Genomic DNA, 15,768 nt, shown 5'->3' on the forward strand with positions numbered 1-15,768 from the left:
TTTTGTGTATCATGGGGATCAGTATCATCTCATATTAATTTATTTGGAATATATCTCTTTTGCCATTGACACTAGTTCTCTGAGTTTAAACCTCACATCACGGTTACGTAGTCAGATTTGAAGTGGTAGAGACTCTGTCTTATGAAAGCAACAAGAAAATTTGTATCTGCTTTTAAATAGGTGTATTTTGCATTTAAAAAGTCCTTCCTTCATTTTAGTTACTACTTTTTAGCATTTATTTAACTCACCCCAAATTTTCTGTTGTTCGCTCTGTTCTATCTGTTTCTACATTAGAATGAGGTGTACCTACAGACAATACAATCCTTCTATGTGCTTCATTATCCCTAGGTCAACTACATGTTCCTCTAAAGTAGCAAGTGCAGTGCCTGGTGAGTGTACCATAGATGCTGCTGCCGCTGTAAGTTGACATGCCACAGCTGCAATCTAAAACAGCTTTTGTCGACTGGTTGTGGGGTTATTACAGGAGAAGCCATCTGTAGTCAAATTCAGACTCTCAGACTAGTTAATTTCATCTCCTTCATGATTTTAGTTGGATTCAATAATTGTTGATTGGCTACCCAAACTTCTTCAAAGTTAGTGATTTGCAGTTCTAGCAATTGATTTATACACTACAGCATAATTCTGGTTGTTGACCTTCATTACTATTGACAACATATATCAACTCGCACAAATCTGTGTTGTCAAAATTCACCAAATCTCTGTAAAATTTCAAATTTCTGTTTACTACTGCTGCTGTTCTTTGCAAATTTTATGAGGGTTGGAACTTTAATAGTCGCGACTATTTATTTGCAGCTCGTACAAAATAGATATGTGTTTCAATGTTTTACTGACCAAAGTAGTCACCAGCATTCTGTACAACCCGTTGCCAGTGATGTGCAAGACATAGGATACTCCTAGCAGTGCCGCTTATGTTGACAATTCGAGCGGCGCAGTCTATTGCCCGACGAATTTTTAGCAGTTCTGAAGTGTATGCCGTGAAGTGTTTCCTTCAGTTTAGAAATAGAGTTGAACCTATTGAGGGCTTAAGTCAGGGAAGTGCAGTAGGTGGTGTAGCACTTAGCAACCACATCAGTCAAACAAATCAGTGACAGCTTCCACTGTACATGCTTGAGCATTGTCCTGCAAAACACTGGTCAGTCTGTTTCTAAACTGGGTGTAGGCTGTGTTCCAAAAATTAACAGCATAGATACAGAAGTGAGAGAGTCGCTGAAATGATATGGGATTTGGGGTGGACATCATTAAAACAAAGGCATTACAAATTAGCATTGAAGAGACTGGTTGTGTGATGTAATGGATAGGTCATTGGTTCAAATCTTGTCAGGTGCTTTCAATTTTATTTTTATTTTTAAGTCTTTATTGAAATGATTTTGATCATTGTTTGTATTCAATTAACAGTTTTAAAATGTATTTCTTTTTATTTCTGTTCCTTTGTCACATCATTCTAATCATCATAACAACTTCTTCATTTGCTCTCATTTTTCTTCCCATCATTCTTTTTCCATTTGAATTCTTTGTTCTTTTAATTTTAATTGATTTTATGTATTAATCTCAATTTAATTTCTTTCATTTTATCATCCAATTTTTTGTCCATGTTATTACTTTCATTATTCTTGTGTACTTATAATCCCTTCTTTTGTTTAAATCTTGATCTGTGTTATTTTGTCCATAGTGTAGCAGGAATGTAGGGTATGTTTTAAATGTTTGTTTGATGATTACCATTCAAAAATTTCACAGTTAGTAACATAACATACATAGGCCTATTTGATACCATTGCACAGTCAGTATAGATAGATTATTTCATCTTTTGTTTTTTTAACCAATAGATTGGCATTGTCAGGTATTAAAATATTAAAATAGATTAACATAATTAAATTCACATTTACAAAAATTCCATATGGAAGAAGAACAATGTATAGAAAAAATGAGAACAAATCAAAAAGTTCATATTGTGATTAAAATGATGTGACAAAGGAATAGAAATAAAAAAAATTGCATTTAAACCACTTAATTGATGAAAAATAAGAGCAAAGTCATTTCAAAAAGTTTTAAAATTGAAAATACTAACAATAATAATAATAATAATAATAATTATTATTATTATTATTATTATTATTATTATTACTATTATTATTATTATTATTATTATTATAAATTGAAGCACCTGACAAGAATCGAATCCACGACTTTCCACGTATGAAGCCATTACTCTACCCATTACACTACACAAGTCTACACATTACTCATTTTTAACTCTGTTGAGGGTCACGCAAAATCATGAAATTCATTTTCATCAGTTACTCACAAGTGATTGCCCACCAGGGCGAATGGCTGCAGGGTGTGATACCTAGGATCTTAACCTACATCACTGTGTAGATGGTTTCAGAAAGCTGATCCCACTGGGGACCTCTCCTTGTTAGCTCAGTTGTAAACTAAATGCAGCTGCCTTCGCCCACCAAAGATAGTACAGCCCTCTATCGTATATCTCACAGCTTCCGGTGATGCTACTGTCTACAGTAAAATCTTTGAACATTAAATGTTAAGACCTAGCAAATCCTAAAAACTAATAATGCACCTGTACAGTAGTGTTAAAATGTGTATAGGTTGACCTACAGGAAACATTAAAAGTACACACTGTTAAGTATAATAAATTGGCGGCAAGTTGTTAACAAGGACATCATTAAGGTGAGCTCAGAATCCCTCTTGGACACTTTTGTCTTTTCATTTAACACATTGTCATATTCCCCTTCAAAAGTGCAGAAAATATCTCTTTCATATAACTTGGACAGCAGTGACCATTTTTCTTTAAAGTGCAGTACATTCAAGCTGCGTTTGATGCTACCCAATGAATGCTGCTTATTCTTGAGTTGCTTGGCCACTGCCGATGAGCCATCCTCTATATTCTTGTTATTCCCGTTTGTCCCACATACATCATATTACAATCCTGAGACTTTATTTCATAAATTCCTACTTTCCCCATCCATTGTTAAGTACTGTGATAAACTACATATGTACAGGTGATGTGTTAACAGTATACTTACAGCGTATCAAAGATTCACGGAAGAAATAAATGGATTGGCAAGTATCCTTAACAATATGCAAAAGAATATGGTATTTACAGTAGAGCATAAGCAATAGTGATTTTTAAATTATCTGAATTTGGAGATTGAGAATAAAAACAACAAGCATGAAATAGGAATATTCAGCAAACCCACATTCACAGGTGCAGTAATACAGACCTCATGCCTCTCCCATAAACAAAAATAGCAGTCTTAAAAAATGAAGTGCACAGGGCTAATTCCATCCCAGTAAGCCCCAAGAATTGTGATGAAGAAATGAAAACACTTAAGCAAATAGTGGTAGAAAATGGATTTGATGCAGGTGTAATATAGGATTGATGCAGTGGTGGGGCACAGAAATTAGCAAAACAAGAAAAATCTCTTAGAAATATAGTGATGCCATATTGCAGAATTATAATGTGTAAATTGGCAGGGTTATGGGGACAGTAGGAATTTATGAAGTAAAGTATCATGATTTCAAAGTGAAGTATGTGACACAAGTGGAATGAACACTAAAGTAAGATTTAAACTGCTCATTAATAAAGAGAATGGCTCTTTGGCAGTGGCTAAGCACTTTGAGAATGAGCAGCATTCATTGGGTAGCATCACAGAAAGCATGAATGCATTGCGCTTTAAAGAAAAAGAGTGGTTGCTTCCACATTTGGAGGAAGTAGATATTTATTTGTTCCTTAAGAGAGGAATGCATCAATCTGTTAAATAAGAAGATAGAAGTGCCCAAGGGGCACCAACTTATTCTACTTAACGGTGTTAAGTTTTAATGTTTCCTGTTGGTCATTGTATATGAATGTACACATTGTAACATAGGTGCATTGTTGGTTTTTAAGGCTTGCTAGGACTTGACATTCAGTGTTCAAAGATTTTACTGTACATGGTAGCACCATGGAGGCTGTGGTATATACATGCAGAATTGTACTGTCTTTGGCAGGTGAAGGCTGTTGCCTTTAATCTACAACTGAGCTTAGTGAGAATATTACACACCAACATTATATGTTAAAGGAGGATTTGTTTGTTTGACAGTGGATGTTTGCTGTTGGCTTTTTACTTTTACTTTTGACTTTAAGGTATGTTGTTCTGCAGGATAATATAGCTGTTTACGTGGTTGTCAGTTTGTTTTATAGCGCTTGATAATGGGATGGCATAGTCCTGAAACATGTTGTGGTAAATATATCACACATTCAACAACTGATGTGTAACATTCCCAGTACTGATTCATGAAACAGTTGTATGACAACAAATATTGTGTAATAGGTTCTTCTTGTTTGTTTTAGAAGGCATGCAATACTGCTTTGTGGTATAGTATCCTGAGACATTCCCATGAACTTCAGGATTTTTCCTACTATTTGCGTTCCTCAGATTTCTAGTAAATGTTCATAAGTTGAGACAGCCTTGTTCTATTTTATTATTTCGACAGATGGGGCAGTGTCAGACAAAAATCTATTAGATTTTGCTTACTCTGTTACAACTCTAATAATCCAGGGATTAAAGCTGATGGAGCAGGAAGAAGTGCGTTAAATGAGGGTACATTGATGTTGGAGATCAAATTGGTGGTGGTGGTGGTGGTGGTGGTGGTGGTCTAGGTCCAGATCCAAAATACCAGGACAGGCTGAAAATATATTCAGCCTGTCATATAGGTGGGATAGTAGTAATGGCATTTTTTCTAGAGCATCCCAGAACTGCTGTAACAGGAAAACATTAGATGCAAATTATTATATGAATGACTGTCAGTTAAAAGTGTAGGAATTGCTGACACCACTGGCATACCAGATGAAATGCTACAGTTAATTTTACATGCAGAGTTTGTCATGAGAGAGTTTTATGCACTGATGACGCAATGAACGTAACAGTGTTTACATTTTGCCCATGAAATGAAGTCAGTAAAAGAAGGTACTGTAAGGAAGTGACTCTACACAAAAGTAGTGAAATTGTTCGTATTGATTATTTCATACAGATTAAAGTTATAAATGCCTTATGGGCCAAATGCATGAGGAAAAGGTATGAGAGGATGCCCAGGTTACAAAATAACAATCAGAGTCTTTCATCAGTGGCCTTGGCAGTGGCAAAAGATGGACTTGAAGTTTTGGATTAATTAATGTGCATCTTGTTAGAAAGATTTGACTCTGTTTGCTGTTGCCTTATCTAATAAAATCTGTGGATGGAAAAGTTTTGACTCCAATGAAGAGATTATAACAGCCATGTATGGGTATTTTGCTGGCCTTAGAGAGTTGTATTTCGAGGCTTGAATCTACTCCAAGAATTTTTTTCTATCTCATGTAGGTCATATGCAACAATTATGGTGAATAAAACATGCTAACTCTATGAAACTCTACCTTAGGTTTCAGATACTAGTGCATTTGTAATAGTGTGGTTTTTGGGTAGACTTGAGGAATACCTGGCTGCTTATCTTTAAAGTATATTGTTATCATATGAAAATCTGGTATCATCATATGGAACTGAAATGAAACAAATTTCCTACTCTAATGAGTGTAGCAATTTTGATGTCAACGGAACTCTTCATGTTGATTGTCTTATGGCTTGGATATTGTAATAATTAGAGATGAAACTGTCACATCATTTTAAAATACACTTTTCGTAAATTGACGTAGTTGTTCATGTAAGTCTGCATTTGATACAGTGAACCTTTTAACTGACTTCAGGTGTTCAGATACCACAAATAAAGGGTGTGCCATCAAACATAATGGTCACTAAAGCTCCAGGTCCTGGAGGAAAGCAAACAATTGTTATTACAAAACCTGGTTTGTCACCTGCTGGACCGACAGCAGTTGGTGTCCGACCTGCAACTGGACAGCAGTTTATTGTTGTTACGACGTCACCTGGGATCCGCACCGTGCAGTCAGTTACATCATCACAAGCGGGAAATGCTACAGCTGGTATGTTAGTTTTTTGTTTTGCTATTCTGCTATTTTTCTAACATTTCTGACCAAGAGCTACAGTATGTACTCCCGGAAGCAGTTGTACAAAAAACTCAACAGCTGTGCTATATAATACAGTTGGTGTTTTATTTAGCTTCAAGTACCATTAATCATGTTCACTATTCCAAAATTATATATTTTCACTGTGAAGAAATAACTGCAGCCAGAAAATTTAAATGTGTGTGTGGAAAGCTTCTGTTAAGAGAGTTATTTTCAGTTAAATTCTTCCTTTGTGACAGTTATCTAAATCTAATAAAATGTTTTGAAACTGTGGCAAATTTTGCTGTCAACTTGATGACAGTTTATGCAGTGAGTACAGTGTCATTACAGTTGTCTATAGTTCGATTCAAATAACTTGTGACTTCTGGCAATTCTGCACAGAGTGAGTTGAGGGAAGCTTTGTTGCCAACATGAGCTGAGCATGCCATGCCTACTTTTGGTATGTGTTTGTTAACTGGCTGCTAGTGAAGCATTGTTAATCAATCAAGAAATGATATTATTGAGCAGGGTACTCACGTCATTGAGTATTTTATAAATACTCCAGTCTGTGGTGTAAGCAGTGAGACTAAGGGGAGAATCCTCACTGTTCTCTTCCTCGGACCTGTAACTTGAGGTAACAAAAATTACCAGTTCTTCAATATGTTCCTCTAGAAATCCTTTGGGGGTCCATGTTCTTTTAACACCTTTCTTGGTATGGCCCACAACTCTAGGTGAATCCAGTGGGATAAGATTCACAATACTTTCTTTAGCCATTTCCACCTCACTCAGAGTAAACTTCGTGGCATGTAACTTCTCGCCCAATAATTTCAATAGGATTGAAAGGATTGTTGTATGGAGGAAGTCTGATTATGCTATGTCCTTTTGCCATGCCCAATTTGTAAACCTGACAGCAGGTGATTTTTAATTTGCGCAGCTTTAAAAGTTCCATTCATTCCATCTTATTCATGCCATACTTAATCTTCTCCTGGGGGAATATTTCTCTGTACCCAAAGAAAAATATCTGCTGTCACCCACTGCATTTATGAAGGTTTATCTAACAAAGAGGAGTGATATGGCATTGTCTATTACTACACTTCACAATTGGAGTTGAGAAACATGGAAGCAATTGATGCCACCAGCATGTGCTATTGTTTACTTATGTGGTGGCAGCAGAAGTGCAGTATACCTACCAACTTCTTGTTTCCTGGGAGGGGAAGCACACTGTTCATACCTTGGCAACTGTATCATGTCCACTCCACCAGGCCCAACTGTAAAAAGTTGCGAGTTGTTTTAGCTACACAGTATTTGTTATCATATCTCCCTTCCCTGTTATCATGTGGAGGAATAATTGTAGAATTCATATTGTAACAGTAAAAAAGAAAATCTCAGTCTCTCTGCTCCCCAGCATAAAGTCATGACATAAAGTCCACAGTTCCAATGCTACATGTTCTAGTGGTGCGCAAGTAATAAGGTCAGTGCATGATGCATTCTACACATAGAACATACATTGTGGCATTGCCAGTGCACTGTGTGTCTGTCCCATGTCATACCCTCCAACCATTGCCTACCCTGGTAACTGGCAATACTCCGGTAAGTTCCACATTTGATCACTGTTTTTGCTTCTGACTGTCCATAGATAAATTTTTAAGCTATAGTCTGATTAAAATTACTTGATAGCTGACAGTTGTAGCAAGTTTCCTCCATAGTGCTCAACACACACACACACACACACACACACACAATGACACCATTGGCAGAGGTTGTCATGACAGTTGGTTGGGCTTGATCGGCTTGTCTAGGGCCAAAACTCTTATCTTCACTTACCTTACCTTACCTTACCTTACCTTACCCCATATAACTGGGTAAATCAGTTGAAAGGTTGAAGGAAGAACATACCATACAACCTCCAGCAGGATCATGTCTACTAGAGCACTGTGATGTTAAAGCCATCCTTTAGGCTGACGACAGCTTTGGCGTTACCTTAATGAACCCTGGAGTGACTAAATACCTTCACCATATATAAACTAACATGAAAATGGTACTAATTGTTCTAAGCACACCATGAGGTAAAAGTTAGTCAGGCACAGCAGAATGATGCCATCAGCTGGAGTGTTATGTGATACACTGCCTTAGTCACTGTACATTGCGGAAAAGTGTTCAGGTTCCCATTTGGAACCTACCATAGGCTATTCTCTCGTGCAGCCACATATCGAAGCAAATTATTTTTTGAATGAATCTGTCTGGGAAAGTGTACTGATGTGTGTTAAGTTTAGTTATATAGGTAGTATAGTTGACATTGAGACTGACAGTGTGCTGAGGGTAATGAAAACAAACTTGTTATGTCAATGAAATGACCAGGAACGCGAACAAATAATGTGTGAAAATAAGTGTTTTTTAGGTGACCATACATGTTTTAAATCCATTTATTTACTGTAACAACTGGTCACCTAAATTAATGTCATTAGCTTAAGCACCTTGAGAGGTGTGTTTGTATTTTTATTGATAATTTAGAGTTATGCAACAGTAGACAGTGGTGAATGAAAATTTGATGTTGATTGAATAATGTCTTCGTGTCTTGTTTCAGGGGTCATATCACCTAATGTAAATTCACTCACAGCACCGAATGCAGGAGCCATGAAGATGATTGTCGTTTCATCAGCTTCTGTGCCTGGAGGAAATGTTGGCAAGCCAATAACCATAACAGTCCCAGGTGGTCAAGGAGGCAGACCAAAGACTGTTACTATTGCAGCAAGACCTAGTGGTCAGGCAGTGATAGGCTCTGTTCCTGCTACAGGGCAGATTATAAGCTCAGTTCAGCCCTCACAAACTCGCATTGTGTCTACACAGGTAATTTCTGGCCACAGAATTGATTTTGCATAGTTTTTTATTTCTCTCTTATTGCTGGTACTGAATAATTTATCATAATGTTGAGGTTAATGTGAATTATCATACCTCGTCCAGAATTTAGTTTGGAGTTCTAACCCTTTCGCTGCTGTATACATGTCCTGCTACGCTGTTCCCCAGGTGCTGAGGACATGTGTGCACATGCTTGGGTTTTCATACAGTGCTATGGTTGTCTGTATGCACCCGGAGCCACTGACCTCTCACTGTTGTGGATGAGTTACTTTCGTATCCCGTGAATAAAAAAGTTTTGAGTAGTTATATACTACATATTGCGTGCTATCATTTGTTGTTTATGAAATGTGGTGACTGTTATGACCACGTGCTTCTCAATGTACAAGGATGTGAATAGGCGCAACGCAACATGTTCGACCATCCATTGGATATAAAACCCAATAACTCTGTAACAAAATATCATTTTGCTCTCAATTTTAAATAAAATTTTGACATCTTGTCTACATCTCAGTCACTGCAATGTATGAGCTAAAGTCAACCATATGGGAAGTTTATGCAATGTATCTTTACCTCTTCAAATTCTTTAAAATTTGGTATGCAGTGTTTTACTTCATTTACTGCAGCGCAGTTAGTATGACAAATAACGCAAAGAAATTCAGTTCTTTATTGAGTTAAGATATCAGACTGTAAGATGTAAAAAAAAATAATTTTTTTTTTACCATAACTTTTCTTAAGACTGGATGATAAGTATTTCTTATTGGGTGGAATATCTTCCCTCAGCACAGGCACCAGCATTTGATGAGCGTACAGCGTTAACAAAAGCTGTTGTCACCACAGAATGTAGATAGCACATCTGTAGGAGCGAAAGGGTTAATGAGCTGTGTTACATGTCTAAACCTTAAATAATTCCTAAATTCATATTGGGCAGTGGATATGCAAGCAGATCACACCAAGTAGGACTGGAATATGGCTCCTAGAATCCTGAAATATTTTCCCTCAGTTTCTTTGCCTGTTGAACACAGGTCCACATGCAGGCTGACTTAACACTGCATTGAAGAGTCATAAAAAAGTGAATTTATTGTTCAGAAAATTAACATTAAAAAAAGAGACATAGTTACAGACAGAAAGTAATGTTCCGAAAAGCGTAGGGGGAAAACAAAAATAAGAGGGGCTGTTTCATTTTAATGCAGGCTTTTTTAGCGAATTTTGATGAAATCTTCTTAGGTTATCAGCCGAATCAAGGTGTCATTCTGTACCAGTGTTTTGACAAGTTTCCAACTCTTCATCATGACTAGCAGGAAACTTCTCAAAATGTTACCATAGAACGACGACAAGCCCAGTTGGTAATGTGAGAAAACTTCATCAAGAGGGAAAAGTTGCTGGTTAATATGTGACAACTATCATGACAATAAAGACCTAGAGGTAGCTAATTTCATACATATGTTCAATTCTTTTTTTTTTACACACACACACACACACACACACACACACACACACACACACACACACACACACACACACACACCTTAATACGCTAGTGCCTTGTGCAGCTGCCGAGAGTATCCAGTGATGGGCATTCACTATCCTGATAGTGACCTTAATCAAATCACTAACAAAGTCATGTCAGTTTTGTATGTGGACTGAGGAACAGATATGATATACCATAGCAGCAACCAACCTACTAACCCTTCTCTCCTGATGTGTTCATGATTCAGTTTGTAATTGTATTCCTGCTTCATTCAGTTTTTCCCTGTAGCTGATTTGAATTTCATTCTTAGAAATTAACATTTGAAGTTCTATTAACCTCAGTTTTTAAGTTAGAGAAAGAAAATTTGTTTCACTGTGCAATACACCAGAAAGAATCAATTTTTTGCTGACTTCAAATATTGCTTAAAGTTATGTACCACTGAATACACTTCAGTGTTGCCAACATTTGCCTGTTGCCCTCTTTAATAGTAACGTGAAAGAAGGCTAATGTAATGAGTCGCAGCATTAATGACCTCTGCCATTTATATGCATGTGTTAAGTGGATGTAATATGGAATTCCGGAGTACATTCTTCGCTTGAATGTGGCAGCTATTCTTGACAAAATGAAGTTTGAAGAACTGAAAACATCGCTTTTATTCTCTGCACTGTTGCCTTAGCAGATGACCTCTTTTTAGCCTTGAATTTCTCCCAAATTTGACAGTAGTTTTTACTTCCAAGACTTGGATATTTCTCGTGGTAACTAAGTCCTGGTGAAATTTAAAGAACATAGCTCCAAGTAGACATGCAGGAAGAGCTGTGGTCCGTTAAACACTGGTATTGTACTCAGTGATGATAAAAAAAAATGCCTGATACAGTGTAGTATGTGTCACCTGCATTGGTAAAAATAGTAATTTTTGTATGAAAGTAAATTTGTTGATAATAATTTTTGTTGTATAGTGTGTCCATCATATTGTTCTTCTCATGGACACAAAAATGACGTAAACAAGCACAGCAGAATATAAAAATCCATCCGTTGTTCAGTTGCGGAAAGCATCATTCAAACCACACACAACACAATGTTGTTTAGAGGTTTTTACTTAAAATTAACTTTTCAATGTGTAATGTTCATTCAGTTGTAACAAACTGTATTTGTCTGAAATGGTTGGTTTTTAAGAGAACTCTTATTTTCGTTTTTTTACTGGTTGTCATTAAGCTTCCTGCCTAACTCCTCTCTTTACATTTGTTCGCCACTTGTAGTGGCATACTCATAGAAGTGGACAGTAGTTTGGCCAGCCATTTCCAGTCCATTTGCAACTACAGAAAAGCTTAAAATACAAACTGTGGAGTAAAGTCAACACAAGGGTGGCGACTTGTCAGGAAAATCTGGAATTCCCAGATATTGAATTTGCTGGTAAGATCAGGGAAATCCCAGGGTATTTCTGAATACTCAGGAGTTCTGAGAGAGGATGGTAGGGGTGAATTATGAATCGCTCAGAAACTCTGCCTTGAAAAATAACAGTTGTATAGTCAGGAAAGGAAATGTCAAGAAGAGCACTGAATTGTTGCAGTGTTTGTTGATCGCAGCTACCTGTCACACTCACTGCACTCTGGGAATCTTCATTATTGTTCGTTGGTTCTCGGATTTGAGGTCAATGTCCCATTATATGACATTACATTATTGCTAGTACAATGAAGTTTAATGTAAGTGTGATAGTTCATCACTTAGTTGTGAATTCAGCATTTGCACAAAAGTGAAAGTGGGTTTGCAGTTTCGTAGAAAAATACAGTTACATATCCAATTGGGTGGTCCTTATTTTTCGGATTTCATATTTCTTCATGCACACATCTGTTTTCTTCCACTTGTTTTAAGACTATTATATTGAAACTGAGGTAGAGGAACCCATGCCGCAGTAGCGGAGAAATTGTGTCATGTCGCTAAGTTTTGATATAACTGCTTATGCATGCTCTCAACTGCAGTCACACCATCTATCTTCACTTGAGCGTCGGTTCCCATTTGATGATGTTTTGAATATTTATTTATATCATGGTGGGTAGTTTAAAAGCTAGTGACACAACTATTTATTTAGTTGATGAAATTAGGCACCAGATCAGTGGACATAAATTACCATCTAAATGACAGGTTTTGTCTGTCTTGTTTTATAACATACTCAAAGTGAAATTGACTATCAGTGAAACTGCTAATTTAGTCATGTGTGGAAGTGTAATATTTTGGGAGAAGGCTAGGATTTCTAAAAGAGCTCTACCTCATTGTACAACAAAACTTGTAGACCTACATTCAGAGTGGTACAGTCTGGAAAGAAGTACTGATAGAAAGACAGTAAATGAGAGCGTAAGTTTTTCGCAAATCTAAGTAATCTCTTTGATGTTACCCATGCTAATGATTTGAACATGATAAAAGTAGAAGAGGATAAATTCTTTTTTATTACAACAAAGAGTGTCCGGCTGTAGAGGTTATCTTGGAGGTCTTGATGGAAGTTGGTGGCAGAAAAGGAAAAGGTTTGGATTAGAGTTATGAAAGACAGATCAAGGAAGATGGAGTTTGATAACAAGTCACAGTTTTTGGAAACTGCTACTGACTGGTCTGAAAAACCACTTTTAAGTGTGATTGTGATGGTGGTACCATTTTCGCAGAATGCTCCACAATTTCAGCTTCAGTTTTTAGTAGTGATGGGACCATAGATGAAAATAAGGTAAATTCGAAAAAGGAAAACAAATGTGCAAGGAGGTGTTTAATGACAGCAAAACTAGCCACCATTTTACACAGGTATCAGTTACGTCAAATAAATGCTTCTTTCATCCTTGAGGTTACAGCTGAGGCCTTTGGACATAATGTCGATGAAATAGCATTTAATCTTAGTTTGATTTAATGATGCCAAGCAATTCAGAAATAAACAGGCAGAACATATTAAACATATGTTTAAAGACAAGAATGGAACTTTTGTAACCGTTCTTTAGGATGATAAGATGGCGCCAGTGTTAAATGTCAGATTCAAGAGCTAAATGACAACCAGTCATCATAACCTAGGGAAATCAAGGCAATTAATTGGTGTGTCTGCATTGCCGAATTCTTGTAGGAAAGAACAATTACAGGCAGTTGGGAATGCCATAAAAGTTTGGGGACTAGACGAAAAGTTTGAAATTCTTTGTTGTGGCGCCACTGCGTCCAACATAGTTCATTTCAGAGGAGCTGTTATGTTGCTGGAACAGTTAACAGGAAGAGGGCTGCTGTTTTTCCCTTGTGATAATCATGTGCACGGGCTAGTGTTATGGAGTGTGTTCGGAAATGAGTTACCCCGTAGTATCAGACCCGATGTAACATATTTCAGGGAACTTAGAGAAAAGTGGAGTGGCATGAAAAAATAAATTATGAAGATGGACATGAACATTTATTTACATGAGGGTTTCAGTAATACCGAAATCATGTTTGTGGGTTCAAGTGTGGACTTAAATCCTCATGTAAGTCTGCCTGGAGCTTTGCATCGTGCATGGTGGATGGTCAAAGGAATTTATTCATTGAAGATGTTACTCTTTCATTCTCAGCTATCACTCAGTGTTGGTGAACTGGATGTGCCCTGAAAAACACTTAATATAAGCAAAATAGTGGTCTCTAAGTCCATCATCAATTGGCACAACAATAGCTTGCACTTTTTAAAGAACTAAAAGTATACGAAAAAGTAAACACAGGGGTCTCTTCGAGTGATGTAAAGAATTTTGTCAGTACTTACATTATGTAAATAAGGAGATTATTACTGTTTGATTACAACGTTAACAATGACATTAAAACATGTATGGTTAGACATCTGCAGTGGGAAACTTCTGGGACTGAAAGGAAGTTCACTGTTCTGTCTAGTGCAGTTACAAAAACTTTTGGTTAAGTATGTTGTTTGACCTAACATGATTTATAAATTTAAATTTGGCACATTTTGCGATGTGTGCAGAATCACCAGAGACAGTAACCTGATTGTGGGGAAAAATGGGGGTGCTGTATGCTCAAATCACTTAACATGGTTATATAACCCCCACAGGAGAGACGCTCAGTAGCTCAGTACGGGCTTTTGTTAAATTTCGAGAACATACCTTCACCGAAGAGTCAAGCAGTATATTGCTCCCTCCTACGTATATCTCACGAAGAGACCATGAGGATAAAATCTAGAGCCCGTACAGAAGCATACCGACAATCCTCCTTCCCACGAACAATACGAGACTGGAATAGAAGGGAGAAACCGATAGAGGTACTCAGGGTACCCTCCGCCACAAACCGTCAGGTGGCTTGCGGAGTATGGGTGTAGATGTAGATATAAGGACCACCTTAAAATCCATATTCAATCGTGTATGTTTTGTAGATCAGCATTGAATATTCAGGCTTTTGGTCTGTTTTTACTAAGTTCAGTATAAATTAGTACTTTGCTGACTCACACAGTGTCATGCTTAAAGTTAACAAGAGACGTAGTATGAAGAGCATCCATTTTCAAATTTGATGAATCGTTGCTATCAACATCCATTGATATTACATTGTAGTCACAGTAGTTCGAATTATGGTCCTGCAAGGGTTTCTCATACTCTTGATTATTGTACAATGACGAGACATGACATGATACCAAATGGTGACAGACAGAAGCAATAAAGGAATTTCCATGGGTTGGCAGGAGCTTATAATTTACAACAGTTAATTAAACCTTAAATCGTAGCCAAAATTTTGTTAAACACAAGTAAGAACCTGGTCCATCGCAGAATATGACTCTCGCAAGAGACTAAGGGGTTGATGATCCCTGTGACCATGTGTCATATCTGCTTTCCCAGAAACACAGAAGCAGCTGCTTTTTGTGAGAGGAGGGTGGAGATTGTTTTCCCACACCTCTTCTTTCAGACGGTGAAATTTCTCATTTGTTTAAACTCGCAGCCAACTGCCAGTTTTATAGTTTCCACACTATAGCAATCAGAAAACGGAACTAGTCAATGTTTTGATGTTGCCAAAAATCTTCCAGTGAAGTACAAATAAACTTATTTTTGGTTCTACGTCTTCTCAAAGTACATTGTCAGTTCTATCTGTAGTGTTGTCAAGCACAGGTCGCACAGCTATAAATGCCCACAAAAGGGCTATATGGTAGTCTGATCAGTTCTTAATTCGAAATCAACGTTTTGCAGGTTTCGTAATCATCAAATTGTGTGGAAAAAGAAAGATAATCTTGAGAAACACCGAAAGTTGGAGGGAAAATGCTCCTGCTTTTCAACAGAAATAGTCATTTGTTGAAAGTTTAAATAGAGCCAAAAGTAGGAAACTAGCAAAGACCATTTTGGAAATAAAAGCTAGTGGAAGTTTTTAAAAAAGCAAACATTCCATGAAAAAGCTCTTATTATAGAGAATAAATTTTATTTTTCTCTCCAGTCAGTTTTAAAGTCCTGAGGCTTCAAACTTC

At 37.0% G+C, this 15,768-nt stretch overlaps 1 protein-coding gene across 2 annotated transcripts in view; it reads left to right on the top strand.

Moving 5' to 3' along the window:
• Positions 1–15,768, top strand: part of LOC124721964 (host cell factor 2) — a 279,952-nt gene that overhangs the window by 135,498 nt on the left and 128,686 nt on the right. For both annotated transcript variants that reach the window (XM_047247128.1, XM_047247127.1), the window contains exons 10-11: positions 5,753–5,986; positions 8,592–8,854. In XM_047247128.1, the coding sequence (XP_047103084.1) occupies positions 5,753–5,986; positions 8,592–8,854 (497 nt within the window). The remainder of the gene's footprint in view (positions 1–5,752; positions 5,987–8,591; positions 8,855–15,768) is intronic.

This window comes from Schistocerca piceifrons, chromosome X, assembly GCF_021461385.2.
Source record: "Schistocerca piceifrons isolate TAMUIC-IGC-003096 chromosome X, iqSchPice1.1, whole genome shotgun sequence".
NCBI lineage: Eukaryota > Metazoa > Arthropoda > Insecta > Orthoptera > Acrididae > Schistocerca > Schistocerca piceifrons.